The 14,770-nt window shown below is 38.7% G+C and overlaps 1 protein-coding gene across 2 annotated transcripts in view; it reads right to left on the reverse strand.

Annotated features, from left to right (window-relative positions):
- Positions 1-8,548: 8,548 nt before the first annotated feature.
- Positions 8,549-14,770, reverse strand: part of SERGEF (secretion regulating guanine nucleotide exchange factor) — a 257,053-nt gene continuing 250,831 nt past the window's right edge. The window contains exon 11 of one of the 2 annotated variants that reach the window (XM_030560505.1): positions 8,549-8,933. In XM_030560505.1, the coding sequence (XP_030416365.1) occupies positions 8,767-8,933 (167 nt within the window). In that variant the 3' untranslated portion in view covers positions 8,549-8,766. The remainder of the gene's footprint in view (positions 8,934-14,770) is intronic. The other variant, XM_030560507.1, reaches the window with a different exon arrangement.

Here is a 14,770-nt window from a genome sequence, read left to right on the forward strand (position 1 = left end):
TTTCAGCCATGCTCTAGTGTGTTCTCTTAGTGCTCCATACATTTATATTCTTCACTTCCTTAAAATATACAGTATGATTCAGGTTAAAACATAAGGCCCGGAGACAACTGTGCAGACACCAACTCCATTGCTGGCAGTTTGAATCTAATTTTCTCTTTCCACATTCCACAAAGGCAATAATAAATACAAACTGCTTTTGTGTTAAGAATTGTTGGAAAATGGAGACCACTGTTTGGAAGGTCAAGGCCCCATCTATAGTGTCACGCTGAAGACTGGTTGTATGGAGGAGGAAGAGAGTGGGAGGGGAAAGAGGTGATCTCTTTCCTTGCTGCTGCCTGTCTGTCCATCCATCCCAAGAGGTAAAGATTATTCTCTTCATTCCAAAATGGGGGAGTTGCAATACTAGACTGCTAAACAATAACAGCAGTTGTCTTACTGATATAGTTTCTCAAATTCAGCCTGCAAGGAGAACACAGTAAATGACACTCGCTACACTCTTCTTCAAGATGTTTACTTAACAAATGACTATTTCCCACACAACATACACAATTTAGGGCTTTTAAGCAATCCCTCTTAACACAGAGCAATGGCTTTGAGACCAGAGTTTATCTGAGAGAAATCGATAAGGACAAGATTCTAACTTTATAGAATCAGGAACATGAGCCTAACAAGGTACAAACACATCATTCTCCCTAAAAATTTCATTAATATTTGTTGTGCAACCAAAATAAAGAGATTGGGGCTGGGACTCTGAAGGTTCAAAGTTTCAGCTACCTTGTGTTAGGGGCAGGTTTCTGCAACTTCGGTGCATACCCCAGCTTTCTGACATGTAAGTTTTTCACGATTAGAGAACATCTGAAACTGAAGGAGATGAAAATGATCTTCCATATATTGTATTCTTTTGCAACTACTGGGAAAGTTTGGGGCAGGTGGTGCTGTTTAGGTTTTTAAAAGTATTTTCCTGTCTTTTCAGAATTTTTGGCTACTCAAAGTATTTCAGATCACTGCAAATGCACAGACATTATCTAAATGTTAGTGAAAAGGTCTTGGATCTTCTTGTGTACGGTGAACTTCCCACGCAGCTAAAATAAAATAAAATAATAATAATAAAAACCAGGTTTACAATCTGCTCTAAAGGCACTGGAACAGCTACAAGAAAAGAGATTTAAGAGGAACTTGGTGTTAATCAGAAACACAAACCAAGTTATATTTTTTGAGTAATTGAAAGATCTGTTAACATCTTGTTTCTGATACTGGAGGGGCAAACGGTGAGAAAAATGAAGTTCACCGATGACAGAAACATTGCCTAGTTTCATATGTACTGCATGTTTCTATGATGCATTTTCCGTAATTACATATGCCAGATTTTTCAATCACCAAGTTGCTAAGGGCCCATGGAACTGGATGGAATGACTCCTGCTGGCTTTGGCGAGTGCTGGATGTGGTTGTACCCATGAAATAATGATTTCTAAAATGTGGGAGGTCAGAATGGATGTACTACAGATCAGTGTGAAGGGAATTTTGAATTTCAAGATGTGATTTGCCTGTGAATAAGCTTGTTAATTTCAATATTTCATCATATGATATATATATATATAAAAAATCAGATACCTGTGTGGAGTGATAAAATTATGGACAACTTGGTAAAATACGGCAGCTTGTCTCTTCACTCTTCCCAGAAATAGGAACAGTGCTCTCCTTAACTGACTGCCTCATCTTCATGACCCCAATGGAGCCTCCACACCATCTATCTTCCCTCATTTCCTTCTATTCTCTAGCCCATCCCTTGTGCTTCCCAAATGCCAGGCTTCCACATTCATCCTTCCTCCATGCTGCATCCATCAGAAACAGCCTCTCAGTCTGAGTCCCTTTGTCTCTTTTCTAAACTCATCTTAAAGAGCCATAACTCGAAACACGGCCTAGAAAATAAACATGAAATCTTATTCCTGCTTCAGTCTCTCCGTTTCCCTGTGCTCAATTCGCTGAACCTAGCAAAGGTACTCCTCACCCACCAGACACACAGAAACTACCTGCAGGGCAGCTCCAGATGGCAAGAGTCATGGAGACATCAACAGTACTCAGATCATATAGATGGTTAGGGACACCAGTGTTAGGTAAGTAAAGGTTTCTGCGCATCTATCAAAAAACAGAACTGCAATCAGGAATGTAAGCTAGCAAGAAGGCCAACTAATACAAACAATACCTAACCTGGCTATCTCTATCTCCCTAAGAACACCACCACCTCGGAAATAATAATAAACAAATGCTTTCCTCCCTCCGCCCAACAAACTTAAAAAGAGTTAGAAAAGTCATTTGTATGTTCTGGTGCATAGAGGGCTTGTGTGAGTAATAACTAGCTAAAGACTGCATATGACTTTCAAACAACAAAAGTATATAAAATCAATTCTATTTTTTCCTCCCACAGCCTGAAGCTGTCTAGGCTGAGGGTCACTTCTGAACTTGTTTATTGAAAAGTGATTTAAACTCCACTTTATTTCAGTATGAATGTTAGGCATGTTATAAAGTTTATTTTCCTGCAGGCAATGAAAAAAAAGAAAGTCCGCATATTATAACTAATTGCACTAATGTTTGCATACTCTTTCCTAATGGTATATGATAGCTGTGTCAGTTCAAGCTATTTGCATCTGATTGTGTACATCTGAATATAGATGTAGCATTCAATAGGTAAAAGGACACCTTTGTTTAGTTATAAAGACCTGCATAATAATGTTATTCTTTACATCTAGTGTTGTTCCAGAGGCATTTAAGTAGCACATTGGTTTGGGGTTATACCACTCTGGAAGGTGGATGTCAGAGACTGGCCTTCTCAGTCAGGACATCTAACAAGGAAGAGTCCTGGTTGCTCTCTGGCAAGCAGCAAGGAAGGTGATTTTTGCCATGGGTTGGAACCTTTCATTGTGTTCTCCCTTTCTTTCAGACCACACCTTCAGCTGAAAGCCTCTGCGCCCAGAAGGTATCAGCTGACTTATCATAAGGTTTTATTCTGCAAAACCAAATATACTGACACACAAAAACAGGGGATTTATTTTCTAATGAACAAACACCAACTTGCTATTAGCACTGAATACTGCACTGTGTACAGATAATTAGTATACATTATTTGCACTAGAACAATACCACCCTTCCCTTGTGTTAGGTGTTGTACAAAACCCCTGCCCTGAAGAGGTTACAGTCTAAGAGTGGAAGAAAGGAATTGTTATTAGCCCAGTTTTAAAGATGGGGAACTCAGGCACACAAGAAGCCTGTGGCAAAACCAGAAACTGAACACAGATCTCCTTGGGTCCCAAGTCCAATGCCTTAACCACAAAACCCTCCTTCCCTAAGGAATCATAGAGAATCATAGGACTGGAAGTGACCTTGAGAGATCATCTAGTCCAGTCCCCTGCACTCAAGGCAGGACTAAGTATTATCTAGATCATCCCTGACTGGTGTTTGTCTAATCTGCTCTTAAAAATCTCCAATGATGGAGAGTCCACAACCTGCGTAGGCAATTTATTATAGTGCTTAACCACTCTCACAGTTAGGAAGTTTTTCCTAATGTCCAAGCTAAATCGCCCTTGCTGCAATTTAAGCCTATTGCTTCTTGTCCTACACTCAGAGGTTAAGGAGAACAATTTTTCTCCCTCCTCCTTGTAACAACCTTTTATGTACTTGAAAACTGTTATGTCCCCTCTCACTCTTCTCTTCTCCGAATTAAACAAACATAATTTTTTCAATCTTCCCTCATAGGTCATGTTTTCTAGTCATTAGTCCTTTAGTCATTTTTGTTGCTCTTCCCTGGACCTTCTCCAATTTGTCCACATCTTTCCTGAAACGCGGTGCCCTGAACTGGACACAATACTCCAGTTGAGGCCTAATCATCATGGAGTAGAGCAGAAGAATTACTTCTTGTGTCTTGCTCACAACACTTCTGCTAATACATCCCAGAATGTTGTTTGCTTTTTTTGCAACAGTGTTACATTGTTGACATATTTAGCTTGTGATCCACTGACTCCCCCAGATTCCTCCTTCCTAGGCAATCATTTCTTATTTTGTATGTATTTGCAACTGATTGTTCCTTCGTAAGTGGAGTACTTTGCATCTGTCCTTATTGAATTTCATCCTATTTATTTCAGACCATTTCTCCAGTTTGTCCAGATCATTTGAATTTTAATCCTATCTTCCAAGCACTTGCAACCCCTCCCAGCTTGGTATCATTTTCAAATGTTACAAGTATACTCTCTATGCCATTATCTTACTCACTGACAAAGATTTTGAACAGAACCGGACCCAGAACAGATCCCTACGGGACCTCCCTTGATATGCCCTTCCAGCTTGACTGTAAACCACAGATAACTACTGTCTGGGAATGGTTTTCCAACCAGTTATACACTCACCTTACAGTAGCTCCATCTAGGTTGTATTTCCCTAGTTTGTTTATGAGGATGTCTTGCGAAACAGTATTGAAAGTCTTTCTAAAGTGAAGATATCCCGCGTCTACCTTTCCCCCCATCTACAAGGTGTGTTATCCTGACAAAGAAAGCTATTAGGTTGGTTTGACATGATTTGTTCTTGACACATCCATACTGACTGTTACTTATCACCTTATTATCTTCTAGATGTTTGCAGACTGATTGTGTAATTATTTGCTCCATTATCTTTCCAGGCATTGAAGTTAAGCTGACTGTCGATAATTCCGCAGGTTGTCCTTATTCCCCTTTTTATAGATTGGCACTATATTTGCCCTTTTCCAGTCTTCTGGAATCTCTCCCATCTTTTATGACTTCTCAAAGATAATTGCTAATGGCTCAGATATTTCCTCAGGCAACTCCTTGATTATTCTCGGATGTATTTCATCAGGCCCTGATGACTTGAAGACACCTAAATAGTCTAAGTAATTTTAACTTGTTCTTTCCCTATTTTAGCCTCTTATCCTAGCTCATTTTCATTGGCATTCACTGTGTTAGATGTCCAATCACATTTCTGGTGAAAACTGAAACAAATAAGTCATTTAGCACTTCTGCCCTTTACACTTTTTTTGTCATTGTTTTTTCCCCCCTCACTGAGTAGTGGGCCTATCCTGTCCTTGATCATTCTCTTGCTTCTAATGTATCTGTAGAATGTTTTCTTGTTTCTCTTTATGTCTTAAGCTATTTTAATCTTGTTTTATGCCTTGGCCTTGCTAATTTTGTCCCTACCTACTGGTAGTATTTGTTTATATTCATCCTTTGTAATTTGACCTAGTTTCCACTTTTTGCAGGACTCTTTTCTGAGTTTCAGATAATTGAAGATCTCCTAGTTATGCCAGGGTGGTCTTAATAATGTCTCTTGAAAAACAGTCAACTGTCTTGAACTGTTTTTCCCTTTAGACTTCTTCCTATGGGATCTTACCTACCAACCCCTGGAGTTTGCTAAAGTCTGTCTTCTTGAAATCTATTATGTTTATTGTGCTGTTTTCCATTCTACCATTCCCTAGAATCATGAGCACTACCATTTCATGATCACTTTCTCCCAAGCTGCTTTCCACTTTCAAACTCTCTACGAGTTAGTTCCTCCCTATTTGTCAAAATCAAATCTAAAACAGTCTCTCCCCTGGTAGCTTTCTCCACCGTCTGAAACAAAAAATTGTCTCCAATACATTTCAAGAACTTGTTGGAAAATCTGTGCCCTGCTATAATATTTTCCCAAAAGATATCTGGGTAGTTGAAGTCTCCCATCACCACCAAGTACTTTGGATGATTTTGTTAGTAGTTTTATTTTTTTTAAAAAAGCCTCCTCCACCTCTTCTTTCTGGTTAGATGGTCTGTAGTTGACCCCTACCATGACACTACCCTTGTTTTTTACCCCTTTTATTCTTACGCAGAGACTTTCAACAAGTTTGTCTCCTATTTCAATCTTGACCTCAGTCCAAGTGTATACATTTTTAATATATAAGTCTACACCACCTCCCTTTCCCCCTGCCTGTCCTTCCTGAGCAAGCTGTACGCTTCTATATCAATATTCCAGTCATGCACATTATCCCACCAAATCTGTGTAATTCTAACTATGTCAGAGCTGTGTTTATTAACTAGCATTTCAAGTTCTTTCTGCTTATTCTCCATACTTCTTGAATTAGCAAACAGACATTTAAGATACTGATTTGTTTTCCCCCCATGTTCTTGCTTGTCTCTCCCTTATCCCTGCTATAACGGCACACGTCCCTCTTCCCCCTACCCCCTCGATTCTGACCCTTCTCCAAGGTTTCCATGGTTTTGGGGTTTTTTACTTATCTATGGACTTTTGTCACTTGCCCCCACTGAACCTAGTTTATAGAATAAAATATAAATTAACCTCTGAGGAGACTTGTTTAAAAGGAGTTTTTGCAATCCTTTTGAGGTGTTTCCATTTTATGTGGTTGAAGGAGCAAATGCTATGTAACTTAATAAATAACATTTACTTTTGTGAATTTGTATGGGTAATTCTTAACTGAATCACAGCGCTAACACATAAATAATAACCCACATGAGTGGACAATATGGGACCCTCTTAAAGACCAGTCAGTTTTAAGGGATGTACACAAGTTAGAAGATCAAGTAAGGTCTCTCCCTTACAAACTTACCCTGAAGGGTGGGATTGCTGAGGTAAACTAACATGGCTGGGAGGTCTGTGGCACCTGATAGGAATGGATGGAAACTTTAGAAGGGGATCTGCAAAAAGGCATAATAAATCACCCCGTGTGCATAATAGAGAGACAAGGGGCTGGAGAGTAGTCAGGAGAAGACCAATGAAGAACAGCCTAGGCAGTAAGAAGTAGCTCAGAAGCTTATAGGCTGAAAAGGTACATTCCCATAGGTAAATACATCCAGCATGGTACATTATTGTGGGCAAATACATCCAAGTACATGGACAGTGAATTTTTCACAAACAGAAGGATCTTTTCTGGCCCCTTTTTAAGGCTGCACTGGGCCACTTTACTGTCCCTCCATTTTTAAAAATAGCTTTAGCCTACTGAATATCATCTTCATACTTTTATTCAGTCATTTATTCAGGTTTATTTCCCATTGAAAACGCAAAGAAAAATACCTGTAAACTACTTCCTGAGCCCTGGCTACCATTTTTTTTTAAAGAAACTTTTCATTAAGGCAAAGCTACAATAAAATGTTAACATATGAAAACATAAATTCATAATTCAGGATCACGTTAATATTCAAAGAACTTGGTTCAAGATTCCGGCTTGCTGGCTGGGGCGTCCACCTGTTGTAAGTATGCTAAACATGGTAACCAAATTTGTAAATACATATCCTCTTTCTGGAGCTTCTCTTGTGTATGTACTTGGATGAAAGGTTTCCCATTTGTAAGGACAGTCCATCCCTACAGCCCATATGTATTGCCTAATTCTCTCTTTCATAACTGGACTGAACTGATATGATATCATTAGAATGTTTTCCTGTGCAATTTCCTAATAACCCATTTAAAATATTTTTTCTAATTCAATAACACAATTAGTCTGACAGGCTCATTCCCCGATAAACTTGCTTTGAAAAATGAAACAGTGGGCATCATTAACAATGAATATTTATCATACAGTGGTATTCCCGATACTTAGAATGTGAAATACCTCAAATACCACAGTAAATTTAACTACTGTGGGTGGTAAAGATCCAATTTAATGTTCCTCACTATATTTGTGTGCAAAAGAGTTCACTAAATTAGCTTTTTTAATTCTGCTCAACACAAACAGTTGGAGGTTTTTTAAAAATGGAATTCCCTCTCCTTCACCTCAGCCCACAAAAGTCACTGCTAGGCCCAAACTTTTCATACCAAGCACTAGCCTAGAACAAGTTGTTTTGGCCAAGTTCTAAACTTTCAAGGGATTAGAGGTTTTGTTGGGCTGGGAAGTGTAACCACAGCTAATCTGTATTTAACCAAGATTTATTTGGTGTTCATATTAGGCTGGAAATCCCATAAGAACAATCTTGTGAAATTTCGAGAACTCCCTGTTTTTAGCAGCATTGGAAACATAGGAGTTGCCAGTGCCATGCTGGACTGGACCAGTGGACCATCAAGTCCAGAATCCTGTCTGACAGCGGCCACAATCCAGTGCTTAAAAGAAAAATGCAGCAAAACCTGCGGCAAGCAGTTATATTCCAGAGAGTTTCTTCTTAATCCTATTAAGTAGAGGCTGTCAGGTGTCTATGCAATATGGCTTGATTTCCAGAGTAGGAGGCACCCACAACTCCAAAAAAAGTCAATGGGAGCTGCAAATGCTCGTCACCGTTTAAAAAACAACCAAGCAATCCCTGTGTGTTCTCACAGTCTCACACTACTTCTTCAGACACCACCTAAGCTCACCCTTACATCAGTGAGTAACACTTTCTCTGCAAAAGCCATAAATCTGTTATCAACTGCTAAAATCATCCAAAAGAACTTTGTATTTTGTTACCATAAATGTTGGGGGAGAAAATCCTTCTTGCTTCATTTATGTAGCAGCAAAGTAAAATGTTTATTCATTTTACCCATGGACAACGTCATCTCCTGTGAAAAGAACCTGTGAAATAATTTCCGGTAATATATTTATAAACGTTGTCTTTATTAAACAGTTTTCTCAGCACATTAGCTCATTTTTTTGAAATTCTGGGTTCAGAACAAAGGAGTTTTTTAACCCTTATTTTCTTCCGTACCATCAGGTTGTTATGCCAGTATTAAATAATTCTCTCACAACGCTTCTGAAGAGCTCTATGCAAAGATGTCCAAATTCACATGGCTATGGCTTCCTGCGTGTAAGGTCTAACCTGGAATCTGACAAAGAACCATAGAGTGTCCTGCCCCACATCCAATTAAGAATGGTTTTGCAGAACCAAGAGCTACGATTGGCTTCGGGGCATAAACATTTGCTTCTGTGCCATCACCACACATCCCATGTTCATTCCATCCCCAGGAGAAACAATGACCACCTAGAGGAAAGGGAACAAAAGTTTCAATGAGAATATTTGTTACAAACCAATGTAAAAAAACAAAACTGGCTCTTTTATGGGAAGGAGTACAATCAGCCATCTTCTAATTATCAGAGAATCTACCTGTTCCTTCCTGATCCTTAATAAATAAAAAGCAAGCAAGAGGTTTAAGAATTGATTAATAAGATTACCATTTATTCTTTCTACCAGCCCCACAAAAGTTTGCTGGCACTTTAAAGACACAAAATAAAACTCTCCCAGAAAGCTTACAATTTAGTGTCCCCATCCTGTAAACTGTTCTGAGAAGGCAAATCCCAGTGCCATGCATTGAACTATAATATACATATATATACTTTAATCCCATTTGCACAGAATGGCATGCAGAATCATGGTCTATATGGACAGAGTGGCAAAGGAAGGAAGCAATACATTCATATATTTATGAATGAGATCATATATTTATTCCTATTTTCACTTTAACTCTCATGGCTTTTCCTTGTGTTTCTTTTTATACGAACCCCCGGCAACTTGCATTGCTTTTATTTCTTATCTTCTTAGATGTACCTTACCTTTTAGTTTTATAATTTTCATTATTTTCTATTATTATTATTTACTTTTTAACTCATACTCTTTCTATCCCAAATGAAGATCAATGTATTATCATTATAGTACCTCAGAACACTCCACAGAAATCTTGTTCTATAAATGGTCAGTGCAAGAGGAAAAACTCATTTACTCTGAGCAGTGGTTCATGTTCCATCCATGAAGTGGTTTTTGAGTGCCAGAATGTTCTTTTGAGTTTGTGTGATCAAACAGAAATCCACAATTGTAATGTAATTATGTTTCTGCTGCAACTGGCTCTTTTGAATGTCACAGTGAGCTAATGGTATCAAAACCAATTCTAAAGTCAAATGGAAAACACAAAACCAAAAAATGCAATAAAGGTCATAGCCCTGAGATAATGTAATATCTTCAAAATTCAGGAAGAGACTTTTCTAGATGTTGGCCAGATCACCTCTCTCCTTTGAGTTACCCTAATCTACTTACACTAAGTAATGCTATTACTCTGAGTGTTAAAATGTTCTTCTTTCTTATATTTTTGTCAAAAATTAAAATGTTAGTAAAGCCAGGTATTATTAAACACAAAATTGTATTCTACAAACTGATTTCACAGTAACCTCTGCATGAGATAAGTAAGAGGAATCCCTTCTGACACAGCACAGTAGTTTCTCAAAGCTGCATCAATGTTCTTCTTAACAACCTTAGCTCCACCACAAGTGCACATTCAGGGCCCATACGTTTACATGCTGTGCTATATGGGAATACTAAAAAAATTAATAGATGTATAGCACAGGGCCGTAGATTTGCCACTCTGAAGAACATGGATTTATATGAGCAACTAAGGGGTTAATAGGAATTCCTTGTAAAGTTCAAGGCCAGACTATACCACATTAAGGTATGTGAGTCAACAAATACATCACAAACCAAGGGAGAGTGCTGATTTCATCATATAACAGTGATGCAGAAAAAAAATGAACTATAGTATACAGCAAAATCTACTACAGTCAAAACATTTCTTTTACACAATAATTAACACATGGAACTCATTGACACAAGATATAACTTAGGCCAAGAGCACAGCAGGGTAAACAAAAGAGTTAAAGAACAGATAAAATAAAATAATTACACTTTACATAGAGTATATGAACATTCACAATTACATTAGAAAAGGCAAAAGAGCAGCAAAACCCATTTAGAGATAAGACTATTTTTCTAGATCTGTTATCTGGAAACCCTCTATCCATAGTATGGATTAGTCCTGGTTAGGATATTAAAAATCGTGAATAATAAAATAGCAGAGATACTAAGTTTCAGCATTATCAAGTAGTTAATTATCATGTAATCGCTGACACTGTAGGCAGGAAGCTAAAGGCTATGTGACACCTACTTAACTAGGCCATGTATTATTAAATCATAATTCTAAACCCAGAGGAGTGATGTGCAAGCTGGTTCAGACATAAAAACATTTCCCCTGTAATGCCACCTATGTCTAAAACAGCACTCATGCCAAATCTTTTTTAAGATGGAGGAAGATTCAGGGACATTTTTTCACTTGTGGATCCCATTCAGCATCAAAATGAAAAGTAACAAAATAGAGACAATGGCTGTTCCAATGGAATTTCCAAGCAGGACTGGACATGCTGGAAATCCTAAGAGAAAGATTGGCTCATTTTCCAGCCCTGTTTTGCAGACTTAAGAGAATCGGGTAGTTTGAATGAATATCTGAATAGGTGGATGCTTCTCCATATCTAACCCAGCCTGTGAACCACCAAAGGTCACTTAAACCTGTCTTGTGCCTCAGCTTTCTCATCTGTGAAATGGAGATAATACCACCCATCTGCTTTTGAAAAGTACTCAAATCCTGTCTGGAACTTGCTACATACCATAAGTAATGAGTTTGCAATCCAGGGAAGAGTCACAACCAAGGCTTTCTTCCTGGCTATGTTAGGGAGGCAAAACTTCTTTTTGTACATGCGGTTCCAATATGGAAAAGGTTGCAATCATCTTGCATGATTACTCCCAGTTCAAAGGAAATATGTAACAACTTTAATTAAAATAAATAATTGTCACCTGAACAATAATAATCATTCCAGAAATACAGATCAGAAGATAACACATTTATGAATCATGTTTTGATTTTAAGACTGTAACAAGCAGATTCATTTCACTTTGAGTTTAAATCAACATATTGGTCTCTTTCCTGGCAGGTTCTTTAAAGGTGTTATGGGAAGATTTAAGAAAAATGTTTTTTGAGTTATCAGTTTTCTCCTACTCCACACCCTTACCTCATCCCCATCTTCCCCCAATCAGGGCCGCATTTAAAGGTCTCTGATCTCACTGAATATAGGAGAGCTTTCTGGGAGTGTTAAACACCAGTGTGGGCAACATTATCAGCAAGAATTATAGCAGCAGTTTTCATCCTTTCCCCTATGGCAACCCCCTTTGCCATTCTCAGATCACTCTTCTATCTAGCAGGGATCTATAGCCATTTAAGTGAAATATGAAGTGCTGGAAGGTCATGATCCAACAACACCTGTTTGTGATCCCCAGATTGAGAACTCTTTAGTGATGGTACCTTGATATCATGCTCAACCATCAATTTCCAGCCATTTTACAGTAAGTTTTAAAAGCAGTTAGGTTAGTTTTCAGAGGGATGTCTACCCTACATCGGATTGTATGGAAGGGATGTAAAATATATTTAGAGTATTGCTTACTAGGACCATTTCTGTGCATGTCTTGAATGCACAGCAGTCACTATTAAGGAATCAGCATTTGCTAAGAGTTAACACATCACATCTGAGATACAGGACCTTCCTCTTAGACCTAGAGTAGGAAAACCATCTCGTCATGTTAATAGGGAATAGAATTTTGGTAATTTTACATTTTTCTGAAACATCTGATCATCTAAAGTCTAATCTTACCCTTTTCGTTGTTGTTATGAGCTTTGTGTTACCAAATATCAGCGATTAGTCCAATACACAAATGCAATTGGCTGATCTGTTTCCATGGATTACTACTTTATTTGGTTGGAGAATTTTTATTCAGCTCCATCAAAACCTAATGAGCTAAGTCCAGCATGTTTTGAGTCATCTGGAATAATTAAAGTACTGGATGGAATTGCTGATACAGCAAATATTTAAAACATTGAAACAAGAAACTGGGCAGAAGATGACTTACTTGGACTGATAACAATGTCTAACTACATATCTTTACCACAGAAGATTTTAAAAGCCTGGAAAACAGAGGACAAAAACATCTCCCTAAAACTAAAGAATGTCTGATGGCTTAAACAGTGATGGTCTTTATTTATATGAGCAAAGAGAAAAAGCGATTAAAAGGATTTTGTACACAACAGGCTACTGTACATAAATTATAGGGTGCCCCTATTTTACAGAGGTGGATAAAAAAGACAATTAAGTCTGGTAAAAAAAAAAAAAAAAAAAAGGTACCAGAACAGATAAGCCAGGAGCAGCTGATTTGTGAATGGTCGTAAAGGCAAGGGCTAGAAACTAGTATTTGATTTGGTGGAGAAGGGAGAGCTAACTGCAGGAATTCAAAGAACAGCGTCATGCTGTCTGCAGTAGCTCACAACCGAGAGTGCTAACCAAAAGCAGAGCAGACACCTCAAGCTCATGGTATGTTCTATAATTAGATTTCACCAACCCAGTAACAAATATGAACTCCTGAGGCACTGTACCAGTCTTGCAATGGAGTCACAGACACTCCAGTCTATATTACCACCCAGACATGCTGGACTTAGTGATAAATGGTCACTTACACCAAAGATCACAAAATATTCAGGTTGCTCCCAGTCCCAGGAGACCCGTCTCGTACCCTAGGTCAATTTGTACCTTACATTTCACACTAAAGACAGTGCTTGTAGACAATCCTGTAACAAACTCACTAAAGGTTTAATAACGAGGAAAAACGAAATGAGAGAGGTATTTACAGGTTAAAGCAAGCAAGCATATATACACACAAATGAGTTTCAGTCTGTGATTCAAAAGGTGATAGATTTGTAGTAATCTGTCAATCCAAAATGTCTTTCAGGCCTAACCCATGCCAGGAAGCATGGGAATCTTTTTGCTTTTGTTTAGGAATCTTTGCCCCCTGGAGTCCAGACAGCATAAAACAGATTCAGTTTCTCTTTGTGATAAATTTTTATCCCCTCCAGTCCAGAATCTAAACTGATGAGATGAATTCATGCATAGGTCTCCCCTTCCTGGGGGGAGTTAGGAATACAATCAACAGGTCCTCTCTCCTTTGATGCTACATAATACCTCACTGATCTTCATTGGGTCATCTTATATGCAGGACAAGCCGTTTATGTTCATTAATGCTTCTTTTCCTGTTTGGTGAGTTACACAATTACAGAGGTTTACAATGCAAATACGCAATATCACTTTACACCATGGGTAAAGCTGTGAGTTTGCCACAGAGGTCATGGAAGTCATGGATTCTGTGACTTTCTGTGATCTCCGTGACTTTTGCAGTGGCCAGTGGACCTGGCTCTGGGGCAGCTCAGGCAGCTGTGTGACAAGGAAGATAGTGGTGTTTTCTAAAGTTATGGAGAAAAGAGGGGAGTCTGGAGCAAGAAAAGGAGCTCAGTTTTGGAAATGTTAAGTTGTCAATGGAGAGGCTTGTTGGAGAAGACAACAGAGTGCCAGGCCAAACTGCAGGAGCAGGAGCAGAAGCAGAAGCAGGGAGATGATAGATTTGTGACTCATCAGTGTAGAGACAGCAGTTGAACCCATGGGGTCTACACTTAAAATTTAGGAAAACATAGCTATATTGCTCATAGGTATGCTACTACAGTGCCTGTATGCAGACATGGGCTATGTTATATGAGCTGATGAAGTCACCTAGAGAAAAGGCATTAGAGAAGAGTGAGTCAAGGACAGAGTCTTGCTTTGATTCCTTTTGGGGTATTTTTATTTGTTTTTTCCTTCCCTTTTGATCATAAGAACGGCCTTACCAGATCAGACCAAAGGTCCATCTAGCCCAGTATCCTGTCTTCGGACAGTGGCCAGTACCAGGTGCTCCAGAGGGAATGAAAAGAACTGGTAATCATCAAGAGATCTATCCCCTTGCTCATTCCCAGCTTCTGGCAAACAGAGGCTAGGGACACCATTCCTGCCCATCCTGGCTAATAGCCATTGATTGACCTATCCTCCATGAATTTATCTAGTTCTTTTTTTAACCCTGTTATGGTCTTGGCCTTCACAATATCCTCTGGCAAGGAGTTCCACAGGTTGACTGTGCGTTGCATGAAGAAA

Source organism: Gopherus evgoodei, chromosome 4, assembly GCF_007399415.2.
Source record: "Gopherus evgoodei ecotype Sinaloan lineage chromosome 4, rGopEvg1_v1.p, whole genome shotgun sequence".
Classification (NCBI taxonomy): Eukaryota; Metazoa; Chordata; order Testudines; family Testudinidae; genus Gopherus; species Gopherus evgoodei.